Below are 13,649 nucleotides of genomic sequence, written 5' to 3' on the forward strand. Positions count from 1 at the left end.
GCCCACCACGAACTTGAAATTTTAAGGAATAGAAAAACATCCGGTTGGCCCAAAAATTCATTTGGGTTTGGGTCTAAACAGCATGAAAACAAATCCGATGATTTCTTGTAAAATTTAGAAATGGTAATAGTGGTCAATTTTTTTAGTTTGTCATCATGCATGTACATTGATTTGTGAAAAACGTCATATAGTATCCATTGATGTGTGTGGCAATAGTCACTAGACAGCCTTATGGACTTTAAAAGAAAAAACGTGAAGTTGGATATATTTAATCTTCCTTCAAACTAATTGAAGTTTATAACTAGTTAAGGAAATAAGTAGTTTGACTAGAGAAAACAGATATCTATGTTTCGAAATTACAGATTATTCATGTCCTCATGTTGGGAGATTCTGATTCATTAAGTTTGAATGGTGCTGTTTAATCTGTGCTTAAAAAAGATAACTAAGATGGGAACAACTGCTCTGGGATGCCTAGTCTTCATTTTCAGTTATCCAGTTCAATGATGCAAAATAAATGACACAAGATTTCTCGGTATATAGATAGGGACCTATCCTCGATGCAGTTATTTCAGGTTTTTATCACTGTATTCTTTCCCTTGTCATATGCCTCTTTTTTATAAGCAACCATGCTGGTCTGCCCAGGACTGTCCAGGTTTTGGTCCTATGACCTGAGAGACTCCTCAGTCCTGGACAACCAGAGTGATTTGCCACCAGATAAGATCTTTAAAGAAATAACTGAATCTTTTTGGTCGCTGTGACCATTCTTCAATATTTATTTGTGAGTTGTCTATTTTGTGGTTAAAATCATGGGAGAGAAATTTTAGGTAGAAGCTGGAAAGACTGTTTTTACAGGTCACTTGATGACATTCTGGACATAAGCATTGAATACTACCTAGGAGCCTCAATCACTTAGACCTGAGTATAATAAGTGATTGAGGTTTCCTTGGTGATTCAGTGTTAAAGAATCTGCCTGCCAATGCAGGAGACTTGGGTTCAACCCCAAGGTCAGAAAGATCCCATGGAGAAGGAAATGGCAACCCACTCCAGTATTCTTGCCTGGGAAATATCATGGACAGAAAATCCTGGCAGTCCATGAAGTTGAAAAGAGTCAGATATGACTGAGCACACATGCATAATAAGTGAGGCCAGGGGAAAAAATGTTCAATGATTGGATAAATGAAAATGAATAAATTAACTACTACATTTGTCTAGAGAAGAGTCACTGTTTTTATCAGAGTATGAAAAAAAGAAAGTCGTTCAGTCGTGTCTGACTCTTTGCAACCCCATGGACTATAGCCCACCAGGCTCTTCTGTCCATGGGATTTTCCAGGCAAGAATACTGGAGTGGGTTGACATTTCCTTCTCCAGGAGATCTTCCTGACCCAGAGATTGAACCTGGGTCTCCTGCATTGTAGGCAGATGCTTTACCATCTGAGCCACCAGGGAAGTCAGAGTATAGGACCCAAATATAAAATAACTACTTAAATTAACCTCTCTAAATTTAGAGGAAATATGCATTAGTGTGAGGAAAGATAATATTTGTTGAACTTAAAGACTGTTTATTAAAGTTGACTAACTGACATTTATGGGAAAATTTAAAGTGCTTGCTTTTGCTCTATCCTAGTGTTATCAGACAGAGAAGGCACTGGCAACCCACTCCAGTACTCTTGCCTGGAAACTCCCATGGATGGAGGAGCCTGGTAGGCTGCAGTCCGTGGGGTTGCTAAGAGTTAGACATGACTGAGCGACTTCACTTTCACTTTCCACTTTCATGCACTGGAGAAGGAAATGGCAACCCACTCCAGTGTTCTTGCCTGGAGAATCCCAGGGACGGGGGAGCCTGATGGGCTGCCATCTATGGGGTCACACAGAGTTGGACATGACTGAAGTGACTTAGCAGCAGCAGCAGCAGTGTTACCAGATGTATAAAGTTTAGGGGAATGTGAAAGTGAGAGGAGATCCTTTTTGCTTTCCTTAATAAGCCCTCAATGTCCTTAAGTCACTTGATGGCATTCTGGACATAAGCAATAAAGATTATTCTAGGATCTAGGAGACAAGACACCGCACAGAGATAGAAAGACCTGTTTTGTTTTTGTTTTTTTTTTCCTTGTGTGTTCAATATTCTTGCCATCTACCCCATTTTTCTGGTAACTGAGAGAATATTGGTGTCAATTTGGAGAAGTGGGAATGGTTCCCGTATCTGCTCTGTGTGTCTAAGTGAATTTCACATCCATAATCTTGGTTTCCTCATCTTTAGAATGAAAAGGTTGGATTATAACTAAATTATATTTCATCTAACTTAAACATCAAATTTATCTTCCATTTTTAACTCTGTATTTATATCACGTGTTATATGATAAACATGAAATTAAAGGTATAATTTACAAGGCCAATTCTCAATCCTCAATATACCTAAAACAATTATTCTGAATGACTTCACTTTAAGAGCTCTGCATCGTTTATATAATGTACAGCAAGAAGACTATAGTTAACAACACAATATAATATACTTGAAAGTTCTTATAGATCTTAAAAGTTCTCACCACAAGGAGTCAAAAGGGAACTCTGTGACTGATGCAAATGGTAACTAACCTTATGGTGGTAATCATTTCACAGTATGCATGTATATTAAATCATCACATATGTTTCTTAAACTTATACAGTGTTATATGTCAATTATATATCAATAAGCTGGAAAAAATAATAAAAACATAAAATTGAGTTTTTATTTGAGAAGAAATTAAGAAGAAAACAAATTGAATGATTCTTCTAAAGATAAACTATTGGTTGCTGAGTTGTGTCCAACTCTGCAATCTCATGAACTGTAGCCAGCCAGGCTTCACTACCCGTGAAATTCTCCAGGCAAGAATACAAGAGTGGGTTGCCATTTCCTTCTCTGGGGGATCTTCCTGACCCAGGGATCAAACCTGGGTCTCCTGCATTGCAGGAGGATTCTTCACCATCTGAGCCACCAGGGAAGCCCTAGAGTTAAGCAGTGCACTTAAGGAAATATTGTCATTTAATATTTACAAAAAGAGCTCCCAAACAGCACTTTCTAAACAAGGACAGACCTGGGTTATGGGGGAGATCTTACTTTGAGCCACGTATTAGATAATGCTCTGGGAGCTGAGGTGAATGAAAAGAACAACAGTCTACACATTTTACTTAAAAGATCGAATCACTACCAAAATGCTAGGTAATTACTAACATGTACAGTATAATAGAACTCAATAAGGTGGAAATGAAGATAATGAAACTATATGTCTTTTATTTACTTTATATCTTTTTGTTGCTAATGGAATAGTTTCTGTTCTTTCCCAATAAAAATTCAATACCCAGTTTAAAAACCTAAGAGTAAAATCAAATAGCTTTATCTCATTAGGTATGCCTCAAATGGTGAAAATCTTAGCCCTCATTCCATCTTTTAGTGAAATCTAACCCCAGTTGATGGAGAAGGCAATGGCACCCCACTCCAGTATTCTTGCCTGGAAACTCCCATGGACGGAGGAGCCTGGTGGGCTGCAGTCCATGAGGTTGGACACAACTGAGCGATTTCACTTTCGCTTTTCACTTGCATGCATTGGAGAAGGAAATGGCAACCCACTCCAGTGTTCTTGCCTGGAGAATCCCCGGGATGGGGGAGACTGGTGGGCTGCCGTCTCTGGGGTTGCACAGAGTTGGACACGACTGAAGCGACTTAGCAGCAGCAGCAGCAACCCCAGTTGATGGATTTCCATTCTCTTACAGGGCTGGAGCGAATTGCACGGGATTCATCTTATGAACAGGAGGGAAAGGTCCAATTTGTAATTGATGCTGTGTATTCCATGGCTTATGCCCTGCACAATATGCACAAAGATGTCTGCCCTGGATACATTGGCATTTGCCCACGAATGAGTACCATTGATGGGAAAGAACTACTCGGTTATATTCGGGCTGTAAATTTTAATGGTAAGTCACAACTTTTTTTGTATCTAAACACTTGAGAAGTGACAGGGTGTGGCTATTCTCCCTATATATAGAATATACTCCAGCAGAGTGGGAAGCATAGGATAAGAAGCAGTTCCCCTTTTAATCAGAAGTGTGAGTTTTTCCACCTGCTTTTAAATCTCAAACACATTTTTGTATGTGTGTGCTACCATTTATCTGTTCCTGAAAGAAGTAGAAGTTAAAAATAAGCTGCTATCAATCAAAAATCACTCTTTCAGAAACAACTTAGGAGGCTCATTTGGAACCACTGACAACAGATTAGATTTCTCTGAAAATGTTTTGTTCATGCCATTATTAGAGAAGGCATTGTTCACATTTTGTTTTGAAACTGATTTTCAGCATTTTAAACAGTAAGATGACTTGAGGAAGAGGGAGTGATTTAGAGCTGCTGTATATTTACATTCTTTTAAAAGCTCTGTGTTAAGGTTCCACAGCTTCTTTCTTTGTATTTCTTTCAACAACTGGGTCAATTTGAAGCAATGAGCTGTATCGTGTAAGGTAGAACTACATACAATGAAGTAGAGCTGAGATTTGCCTATTGCCGCAGCAGAAATGCTGCTTCTCCGAGTGACACAAGAAATTAGTACAGAATATGCTGGATTCATAGTACTTGGCTGAGAATAGCCAAACTGCCTGTCTCGAGTGATGAAACTATTGAATTCTGCTGTTCTTTCATGAAAGTTGTAATGGTTGCTGCTCATGACTTTGACCATTGTTTTCAAATGAAATGATAGAATGCTCTGAGCTGTCTAATTCTTTCTGTGTGGCTGTAATCCACACAATGGACATGCCTCCGAGGCACGCACAGTGCTGCACTGTCCATCATAATACACTCCAGTGACCTCAGCTGCCAGCCTTCCTCAAAAAAGCACAAGGTCAACTTCAATTTAGAATTCAAGTGGAAACTTCTTTTGCTCTGTTCAGGCAATGGGAGACACAATTTGGTTTACATTCAATCCAAAGGACCCTCTTTTTTTCAACAGAATTTTGGTGAAACATTACATAATGCTGTTCCTTTTGTTGAGAATATAAATAGTAAGGGGAATTTGAAAACAATTTTCTTACAGTGATTAAATGGAGCGCAAGAGGAGTGTTACAATGCAAGGTTATTTACCCTAATGTGAGGCTGGGGAACACTTTGTTTATCTAAACTGTTAAACAGTGGAAAGAGGAATGCAAATGGATATATTTTTTCATAAACTAAAGCTCATTTCCAGAAGAGAGGCAGATCTTTTAAAGAAATATTGGATTAAAGCACTTCAAAGGTGAATTACCAATTTCTTTCTTAACCATAGATAAAAACCTAACCCTTACTTGATGACTTTAATTATCATACCATACTGTAATATAATGATGCCATTAAAGACTACTAAAAAAGTCATAATGTCTAATGATTATTAACACAATTTGCCTCTAGACACCAATGATTTCTGAGTTCTGTCTACTTTTTAGTTTTTTTTCCCCTTAACATTTTCAGAGTACTGTTGCTGTGATTGTTTTGGGGGCTGATCCCTTCCATAATTTGCTTCTTTCAATCTACCATGAATACAAAGGACTTCCCTGGTGGCTCAGACGGTAAAGCGTCTGTCTACAATGTGGGAGACCTGGGTTCGATCCCTGGGTCAGGAAGATCCCCTGGAGAAGGAAATGGCACCCCACTCCAGTACTATTGCCTGGAAAATCCCATGGATGGAGGAGCCTGGTAGGCTACAGTCCATTGCGTCGCAAAGAGTCAGACACGACTGAGCGACTTCACTCACTCACTCATGAAAACAAAAACACATAAAATTTCATCAATGTATTTATTGAGTCCATAGAATGTGTTAAACATTATGATAGGTGCTAAAGATACGTTAGTGGTAAAAACAGTTCAAACAGACCTAAGTTTCTTGGGGAATTTAGATATCAATCAAAAAAGCACACAAAGGTGTAATTATGTAATCTGCAATGAGTATTGAAAGAGAAGGTATGTTGGACTTAAAGTTTATAATAGGGGAATATGTCTATATTCTAGGTAGTTAGAGACAGCTGGAATCAGGATGAAAGTGAGAGATAAGGGTAAAACAGACAGGACTAGGGAGATCATGAGGTCTTATAGGTCATTCCTACAGTTTGTTCTTCATCTTGAAAGCAATAGGAACCCACTGAAGCATAATAGAACTGTGTCTGATACAAGAGTAAATGTACCCCAGATGAGGATCATGTAAAATACAAGGATTTCACTGTATGAACTTAAAAGATCTCTTTGAGCTCCTTGGAGATTTATTTTGCTAATGGCTTAAAATTTGGCTGTGTTCCAATCAGATCAGATCAGATCAGTCGCTCAGTCGTGTCTGACTCTTTGCAACCCCATGAATCGCAGCACACCAGGCCTCCCTGTCCATCACCAACTCCCAGAGTTCACTGAGACTCACGTCCATCGAGTCAGTGATGCCATCCAGCCATCTCATCCTGTCGTCCCCTTCTCCTCTTGCCCCCAATCCCTCCCAGCATCAGAGTCTTTTCCAATGAGTCAACTCTTCGCATGAGGTGGCCAAAGTCCTGGAGTTTCAGCTTTAGCATCATTCCTTCCAAAGAAATCCCAGGGCTGATCTCCTTCAAAATGGACTGGTTGGATCTCCTTGCAGTCCAAGGGACTCTCAAGAGTCTTCTCCAACACCACAGTTCAAAAGCATCAATTTTTTGGCACTCAGCCTTCTTCACAGTCCAACTCTCATATCCATACATGACCACAGGAAAAACCATAGCCTTGACTAGACGAACCTTTGTTGGCAAAGTAATGTCTCTGCTTTTGAATACGCTGTCTAGGTTGGTCATAACTTTCCTTCCAAGGAGTAAGCGTCTTTTAATTTCCTGGCTGCAGTCACCATCTGCAGTGATTTTGGAGCCCAGAAAAATAAAGTCTGACACTGTTTCTACTGGTTCCCCATCTATTTCCCATAAAGTGATGGGACCGGATGCCATGATCTTCCTTTTCTGAATGTTGAGCTTTAAGCCAACTTTTTCACTCTCCACTTTCACTTTCATCACTTTCACTTTTGAGTTCCTCTTCCCTTTCTGCCATAAGGGTGGTATCATCTGCATATCTGAGGTTATTGATATTTCTCCGGGCAATCTTGATTCCAGCTTGTGTTTCTTCCAGTCCAGCGTTTCTCATGATGTACTCTGCATATAAGTTAAATAAGCAGGGTGACAATATACAGCCTTGACGAACTCCTTTTCCTATTTGGAACCAGTCTGTTGTTCCATGACCAGTTCTAACTGTTGTTTCCTGACCTGCACACAGATTTCTCAAGAGGCAGATCAGGTGGTCTGATATTCCCATCTCTTTCAGAATTTTCCACAGTTTATTGTGATCCACACAGTCAAAGGCTTTGGCATAGTCAATAAAGCAGAAATAGATGGTTTTCTGGAGCTCTCTTGCTTTTTAGATGATCCAGCAGATGTTGGCAATTTCATCTCTGGTTCTTCTGCCTTTTCTAAAACCAGCTTGAACATCAGGAAGTTCACGGTTCACATATTGCTGAAGCCTGGCTTGAAGAATTTTGAGCATTACTTTACTAGCGTATGAGATGAGTGCAATTGTGCAGTAGTTTGAGCATTCTTTGGTAATGCCTTTCTTTGGGACTGGAATGAAAACTGACCTTTTCCAGTCCTGTGGCCACTGCTGAGTTTTCTAAATTTGCTAGTATATTGAGTGCAGCACTTTCACAGCATCATCTTTCAGGGTTTGGAATAGTTCAACTGGAATTCTATCACCTCCACTAACTTTGTTCATAGTGATGCTTTCTAAGGCCCACTTGACTTCACATTTCAGGATGTCTGGCTCTAGGTCAGTGATCACACCATCGTGATTATCTGGGTCGTGAAGATCTTTTTTGTACAGTTCTTCTGGGTATTCTTGCCATCTCTTTTTAATATCTTCTGCTTCTGTTAGGTCCATAGCATTTCTGTCCTTTATCAAGCCCATCTTTACTGTAATAATAATAAGGTAAGAGACCTGAGTATACGCAGATTATCATGGGATATCTAATTTGATTTTCAGTAATTTTCAGGATGTTTATCAATTTTTTATTTTATTATTGGCTTACTGTTAGCATTCATTCATTATTAATACCTTGCCAGTTTCTGATAAAAAGACACGTAGGGCTGTTCAAGTAGAAGTACATCATCAAGACAATTGAAAGGAGGAGAAACAAATTTAGTAAAGAACTGTGTCTGGTACAATAGTAAGAAGGAAGGACTAGGTTAAGTACTGAGCTTCCTAAGCAGTCAAAATGTTAAAGGGACATTTGATGGAATACATAAGCTTCATTACATGATAGAAGCAAGTTTATCTATTTTTTAGGAGAGAATGAATTCTCTTAGAAATTATTTCTAAAAGAAAAGTATCATATAAGACTTTGACAGCCTAATAAGCAGTGTTATTTAATAAAATTTTACTTGGGATGCTGGAGGGAAACAAAGGCCTGCCTTTTAGGATTCCTTTTATTGCTACCAGTTGAACAAAATGCTATTTCTATAAATTTTTTAAATTTAAAAATTTATCAAAAGAAAGACATAAAATAAAGAAAAGTTCAGATTTTTTCAGGTACTTAAGCAACAATGTCAATTTCTTCCTCTGGTCTGGTCTATAGGCAGTAAAATATTAATACTGTACATCTTGTATAGAATCAAAGATTTTTCTGTTGCCATGAGAACCTTATTCATTATAAAGAAAAAGCGTTGGATAGAATTCCAGAAATGTCTCCTTACTTCTCTATAGCTGAGCAGGACAGAGTCGGCATACTAATCAGGGCTCTTTGACTGTAGGTAACAGAAACCAACTTAAGCTTGCTTAATCTGAAAGGATGGATTTATGAGGATGTGTCAGGAAACTCCCTGGCAGAGTATAGAAGGGCCTAAGAACATAACTGGTTATAAGTACTAAAACCTTTCAGAAATCCAAACATCTTTCTGTCTGCTCTGTTTTGTTCTTCCTATATGGGTTTTCTCTACTTCTAGGTTCTTAGGGTAGGTAGCACAACTTTTAGAATTTGGTTGCTGTTTGGAACATGTGCTAAGATGAACATATATGTGTTTTAAGTCTCAATTCTAACTTCTTGGAAACTTGAATCTCGTTAGCTAAACTTAAGTTTGATGTCAGACCTATTCCAAATTATTCATGGCAAGGAGCAGATAGTACAAACTTAGCTGTCGTGAGGCACTCCTAGTGGGTGAAAAGGATATTTAGGAAGTTTCTATCAGTGACTTAGGGGGAAAGTTTAAATAAAGTGAGCAGAGAGATGAAAACCTAAGGAAGGGGTGATGCTGGGGTCTCTGAATCTCTTTGCTTCTCTAGGTGGGTGAGTTTTTGTTAAGGTAGAGGAGACACAATTAAGAATCACATACAATCGGTGGGAATCTGAGAGAGGAATCAATTTTGGAATTATTGAATGAATGCAAGCCTTCATGTTGTGATTGAATTCTCTGAATGAAGTACCTTCCTTAAGCTCACAGGGAGGTTGTGGTCTAACCATGTAAATGCTCGTTATTCTAAGAAGCATATGTAAACATTTGCCTGATTACAGAGACTGGTATAGAGATGGAGTTTATCAGAACTTTCTTTTCTTTAGAAACTTTATTATTTTATGGACTTACTGAAAGTTTTCCAAATACGCAATTCTGAGAGTCTCTGAACATTATAGACTGGATTTAAAGCAAATTTCCTTGTGTACAGTACCTTTAAGTTATCTAAAATAAATAAATACTGCTTAATACTAGGAGATGTATTGTAAGCACACTAATAGGTCAAATAAGACAATGAACAATATCTCATAAGATCTATAAAAAGCCGTTTGCTTAAAATATAAACATTTCTAAGTACAAAGACAAACTAGAAATGGAATAAATGTTTAACAGTATAAGCACATCTTTCTTGGCCTATAAATAATTATATATTTATTTATAGTTATTCTTGTTGCAGAGACAAATTAGTCCTATTAACACTGTTATTAATAGTCTATCAATTTTAGCCACTGAGATAAAACAAGGGACAAAAATAACAGAGATTACTACTAAAAAGGAAAAAGTAGAATTATGATTACTTCAAATGACTTGATATCCAGACAATAAATTGAGAAATATATTAGAATACTTTAAGATGATCAAATATAAAATTAATATTAAACATTAAAAACTTTGCTACATGCTAGTAAGAAGCCATTAACTCATATGGGAAATGAGACTCTGTTTTCTTTGCAAAATATTCATAGACAATATCTTGGAATAAATGGAACCAAAAAATATGAAAGATCTATATGAAGACAACTTTATTGAGGGACATCCACATCCACATCTCTTGTCTGTAACAGAAAAACAAATTGTATGAAAAAATGTTATTATTTTATGAGTAAATCTATATTCAGGCTTAGTATCAGTTCAATTCAGTTCAGTCGCTCAGTCATGTCCGACTCTTTGCAACCCCATGAATTGCAGCACACCAGGCCTCCCTGTCTATCACCAACTCCAGGAATTCACTCAAACTCACGTCCATCGAGTCGGTGATGCCATCCAGCTGTCTCATCCTCTGTTGTCCCCTTCTCCTCCTGCCCCCAATCCCTCCCAGCATCAGGGTCTTTTCCAATGTGTCAACTCTTCGCATGAGGTGGCCAAAGTACTGGAGTTTCAGCTTTAGCTTAATTTCTCCCAAAGAACACCCAGGACTGATGTCCTTTAAAATGGACTGGACACCCAGGACTGATGTCCTTTAGAATGGACTGGTTGGATCTCCTTGCAGTCCACGGGACTCTCAAGAGTCTTCTCAAACACCACAGTTCAAAAGCATCAATTCTTCGGCGCTCAGCTTTCTTCACAGTCCAACTCTCACATCCATACGTGACCACTGGAAAAACCATAGCCTTGACTAGATGGACCTTTGTTGGCAAAGTAATGTCTCTGCTTTTTAATACGCTGTCTAGGTTGGTCATAACTTTCCTTCCAAGGAGTAAGCGTCTTTTAATTTCATGGCTGCAATCACAATCTGCAGTGATTTTGGAGCCCCCAAAAATAAAGTCTGACACTGTTTCCACTGTTTCCCCGTCTATTTCCCATGAAGTGATGGGACTGGATGCCAAGATCTTCGTTTTCTGAATGTTGAGCTTTAAGCCAACTTTTTCACTTTCCACTTTCACTTTCATCAAGAGGCTTTTTAGTACCTCTTCACTTTCTGCCGTAAGGGTGGTATCATCTGCATATCTGAGATTATTGATATTTCTCCTGGCAATCTTGATTCCAGCTTGTGCTTCTTCCAGTCCAGCCTTTCTCATGATGTACTCTGCATATAAGTTAAATAAGCAGGGTGACAATATACAGCCTTGATGTGCTCCTTTTCCTATTTGGAACCAGTCTGTTGTTCCATGTCCAGTTCTAACTGCTGCTTGCTGACCTGCATATAGGTTTCTCAAGAGGCAGATCAGGTGGTCTGATATTCCCATCTCTTTCAGAATTTTCCACAGTTTATTGTGATCCACACAGTCAAAGGCTTTGGCATAATCAATAAAGCAGAAATAGATGGTTTTCTGGAAATCTCTTGCTTTTTCCATGATCCAGCGGATGTTGGCAATTTGTTCTCTGGTTCCTCTACCTTTTCTAAAACCAGCTTGAACATCAGGAAGTTCACGGTTCACATATTGCTGAAGCCTGGCTTGGAGAATTTTGAGCATTACTAGCGTGTGAGATGAGTGCAATTGTGCGGTAGTTTGAGCATTCTTTTGCATTGCCTTTCCTTGGGATTGGAATGAAAACTGACCTTTTCCAGTCCTGTGGCCACTGCTGAGTTTTCCAAATTCGCTTAGTGTAGTTCCAACCAAAATGACAAAGGAGCATTTTTTGGAATTTGAAATATTTAAAATTTTAACCGTAAGTATAAATGCGTGAAAGTAACTAAAAGATTTTGAAAGAAAAAATATTCCTACCAAACACATTAACATTTAAGCATAATGTTGTTATAGTAATCAGTCAATATGAAACTAATACCAGAACAGACATATAGTAAATGCAACCAGCTAGGAATAGCCAGAAATATATAATAAAATAATAATCTGTTTGTATATGTATATACATACGTATGAATTTATGATGTGATAAAGATGAGTTAGAACTCAGTGGGAAAAGACATTTATTAATTATCTATTTACAGTAAAATCAAGTGATCATGATTTCTCCATATCAAAGAGTCTTATCCATTTGGAATTTATTTTCGAGTTAGGTGAAAAGGAAGCAAAAGAAGAAAATACAGATGATTTATTTTTTAGATGGAGTGCTAAGTTGCTTTGTATCCCACTGTTTTTTGTGACCCTATGGACTACAGCCCCCCAGGTTCCTCTGTCCATGGGATTTCCCAGGCAAGAATACTGGAGTGGGTTGCCATGACCTTTTCCAAGGGATCTTCCCAGCCCAGTGATCAAACCTGAGTCTCGAAAGTCTCCTGCATTGGCAGGCCAGTTCTTTACCACTACTACTGCCTGGAAAGCCTCTTTTAGATGGAAGGATTATACTAAAATAACCTCAGTTCTCTTCCAGCTCTATATTCACCACAGATTATTTTAAAGATAATGGCATATTTTAAAAATATAGATACCTGTCAGTGTTCTTACTGTTGTCTTTTTTTTTTAGTTTATTTTTATTTTTTATGAATCATTCCTTTAACCCACATTCATTTTACTGGGAATCTTAAAAAGTATCTGATAAAAGGGCTCTCTGCTAGGCATTAAAAATGCAAAGATTAATAAAGTGTGGTTCTATGAATTTTCAAATATTATAGCTTAACAAAAGGAGATGTACAAACATGTTACCAACAATAATTCAATTTGATAACTGATGTGATAGAGGCATGGGCTTGTACAAATACAGCCTAAGACTGAGATTAGGGAGCTTAGCCTAGGGGGTTGGGGGGGTGGTGCTCAAAGAATACAATACAGAGAGCAGATGACATCTGATTTAAATTACAAATAGAATGTGACATTTCTCTAGGTGGACAAGATGGGAAAGGATATTCATGGCAGACAAAACTGTTTAATAGGAGACAGAAGACAGGTGAGAGTATGTGTTCTGAGAAAGCGAGCATCCTCAGTGTAAGAATTCAAGGGGCTGACGTGGGAGCAGCCTAAAGATGACATTAGCAACACGAACTTGGGCCTGTTAGAAATCCCTGCCAAACTCTGATGTTTGACTGTGACACAGGAGGCAGCAGGGAACGGAAGCTTTCTGACAGGACAGTGAAGTGCTAGGATTTGTGTTTTAGAAAAATAACTATGGCAGCAATTTGCAGACAGGAGGGAGAGATTGAAGATAGGCATGACAAGTTAAAAGACGGTTCCGATCATTTCCAGGAGAGAAGAGTGCCTGAAAGGGGAAAATGAAAATACAGATGGAATATAAAGAGATGAAAGAGGGAGGAAGGGAACAAAGACTCATTTGAGTGCTGGCTCTTTTCTAGGCACTGTGCTTTGATTAGAAACTTGAAGGTTTTGAGAAATATCTTTACCTCCCCAAATGATCTTTCTTTGTAACCGTTTGTGACAACTCCATTACTAGGATTAATTCAGTATCATTTTTGGGTGCATATATCTTTATTATTGAGTGTTGTCATTTTTAAAAATTAACTTTTTATTAGATAGTTC

General features: G+C 38.2%; 1 protein-coding gene across 14 annotated transcripts in view; it reads left to right on the forward strand.

The window, feature by feature from the left end:
- Positions 1-13,649, forward strand: part of GRM8 (glutamate metabotropic receptor 8) — an 868,572-nt gene that overhangs the window by 516,103 nt on the left and 338,820 nt on the right. For all 14 annotated transcript variants that reach the window (XM_086395795.1, XM_086395792.1, XM_086395796.1 and 11 more), the window contains one exon: positions 3,748-3,948. In XM_086395795.1, coding sequence (XP_086251921.1) covers positions 3,748-3,948 — 201 coding nt within the window. The remainder of the gene's footprint in view (positions 1-3,747; positions 3,949-13,649) is intronic.

This window comes from Bos grunniens, chromosome 4, assembly GCF_055505025.1.
Source record: "Bos grunniens cultivar Pamir isolate PY7600 chromosome 4, Bosgru_T2T1.0, whole genome shotgun sequence".
Classification (NCBI taxonomy): domain Eukaryota; kingdom Metazoa; phylum Chordata; class Mammalia; order Artiodactyla; family Bovidae; genus Bos; species Bos grunniens.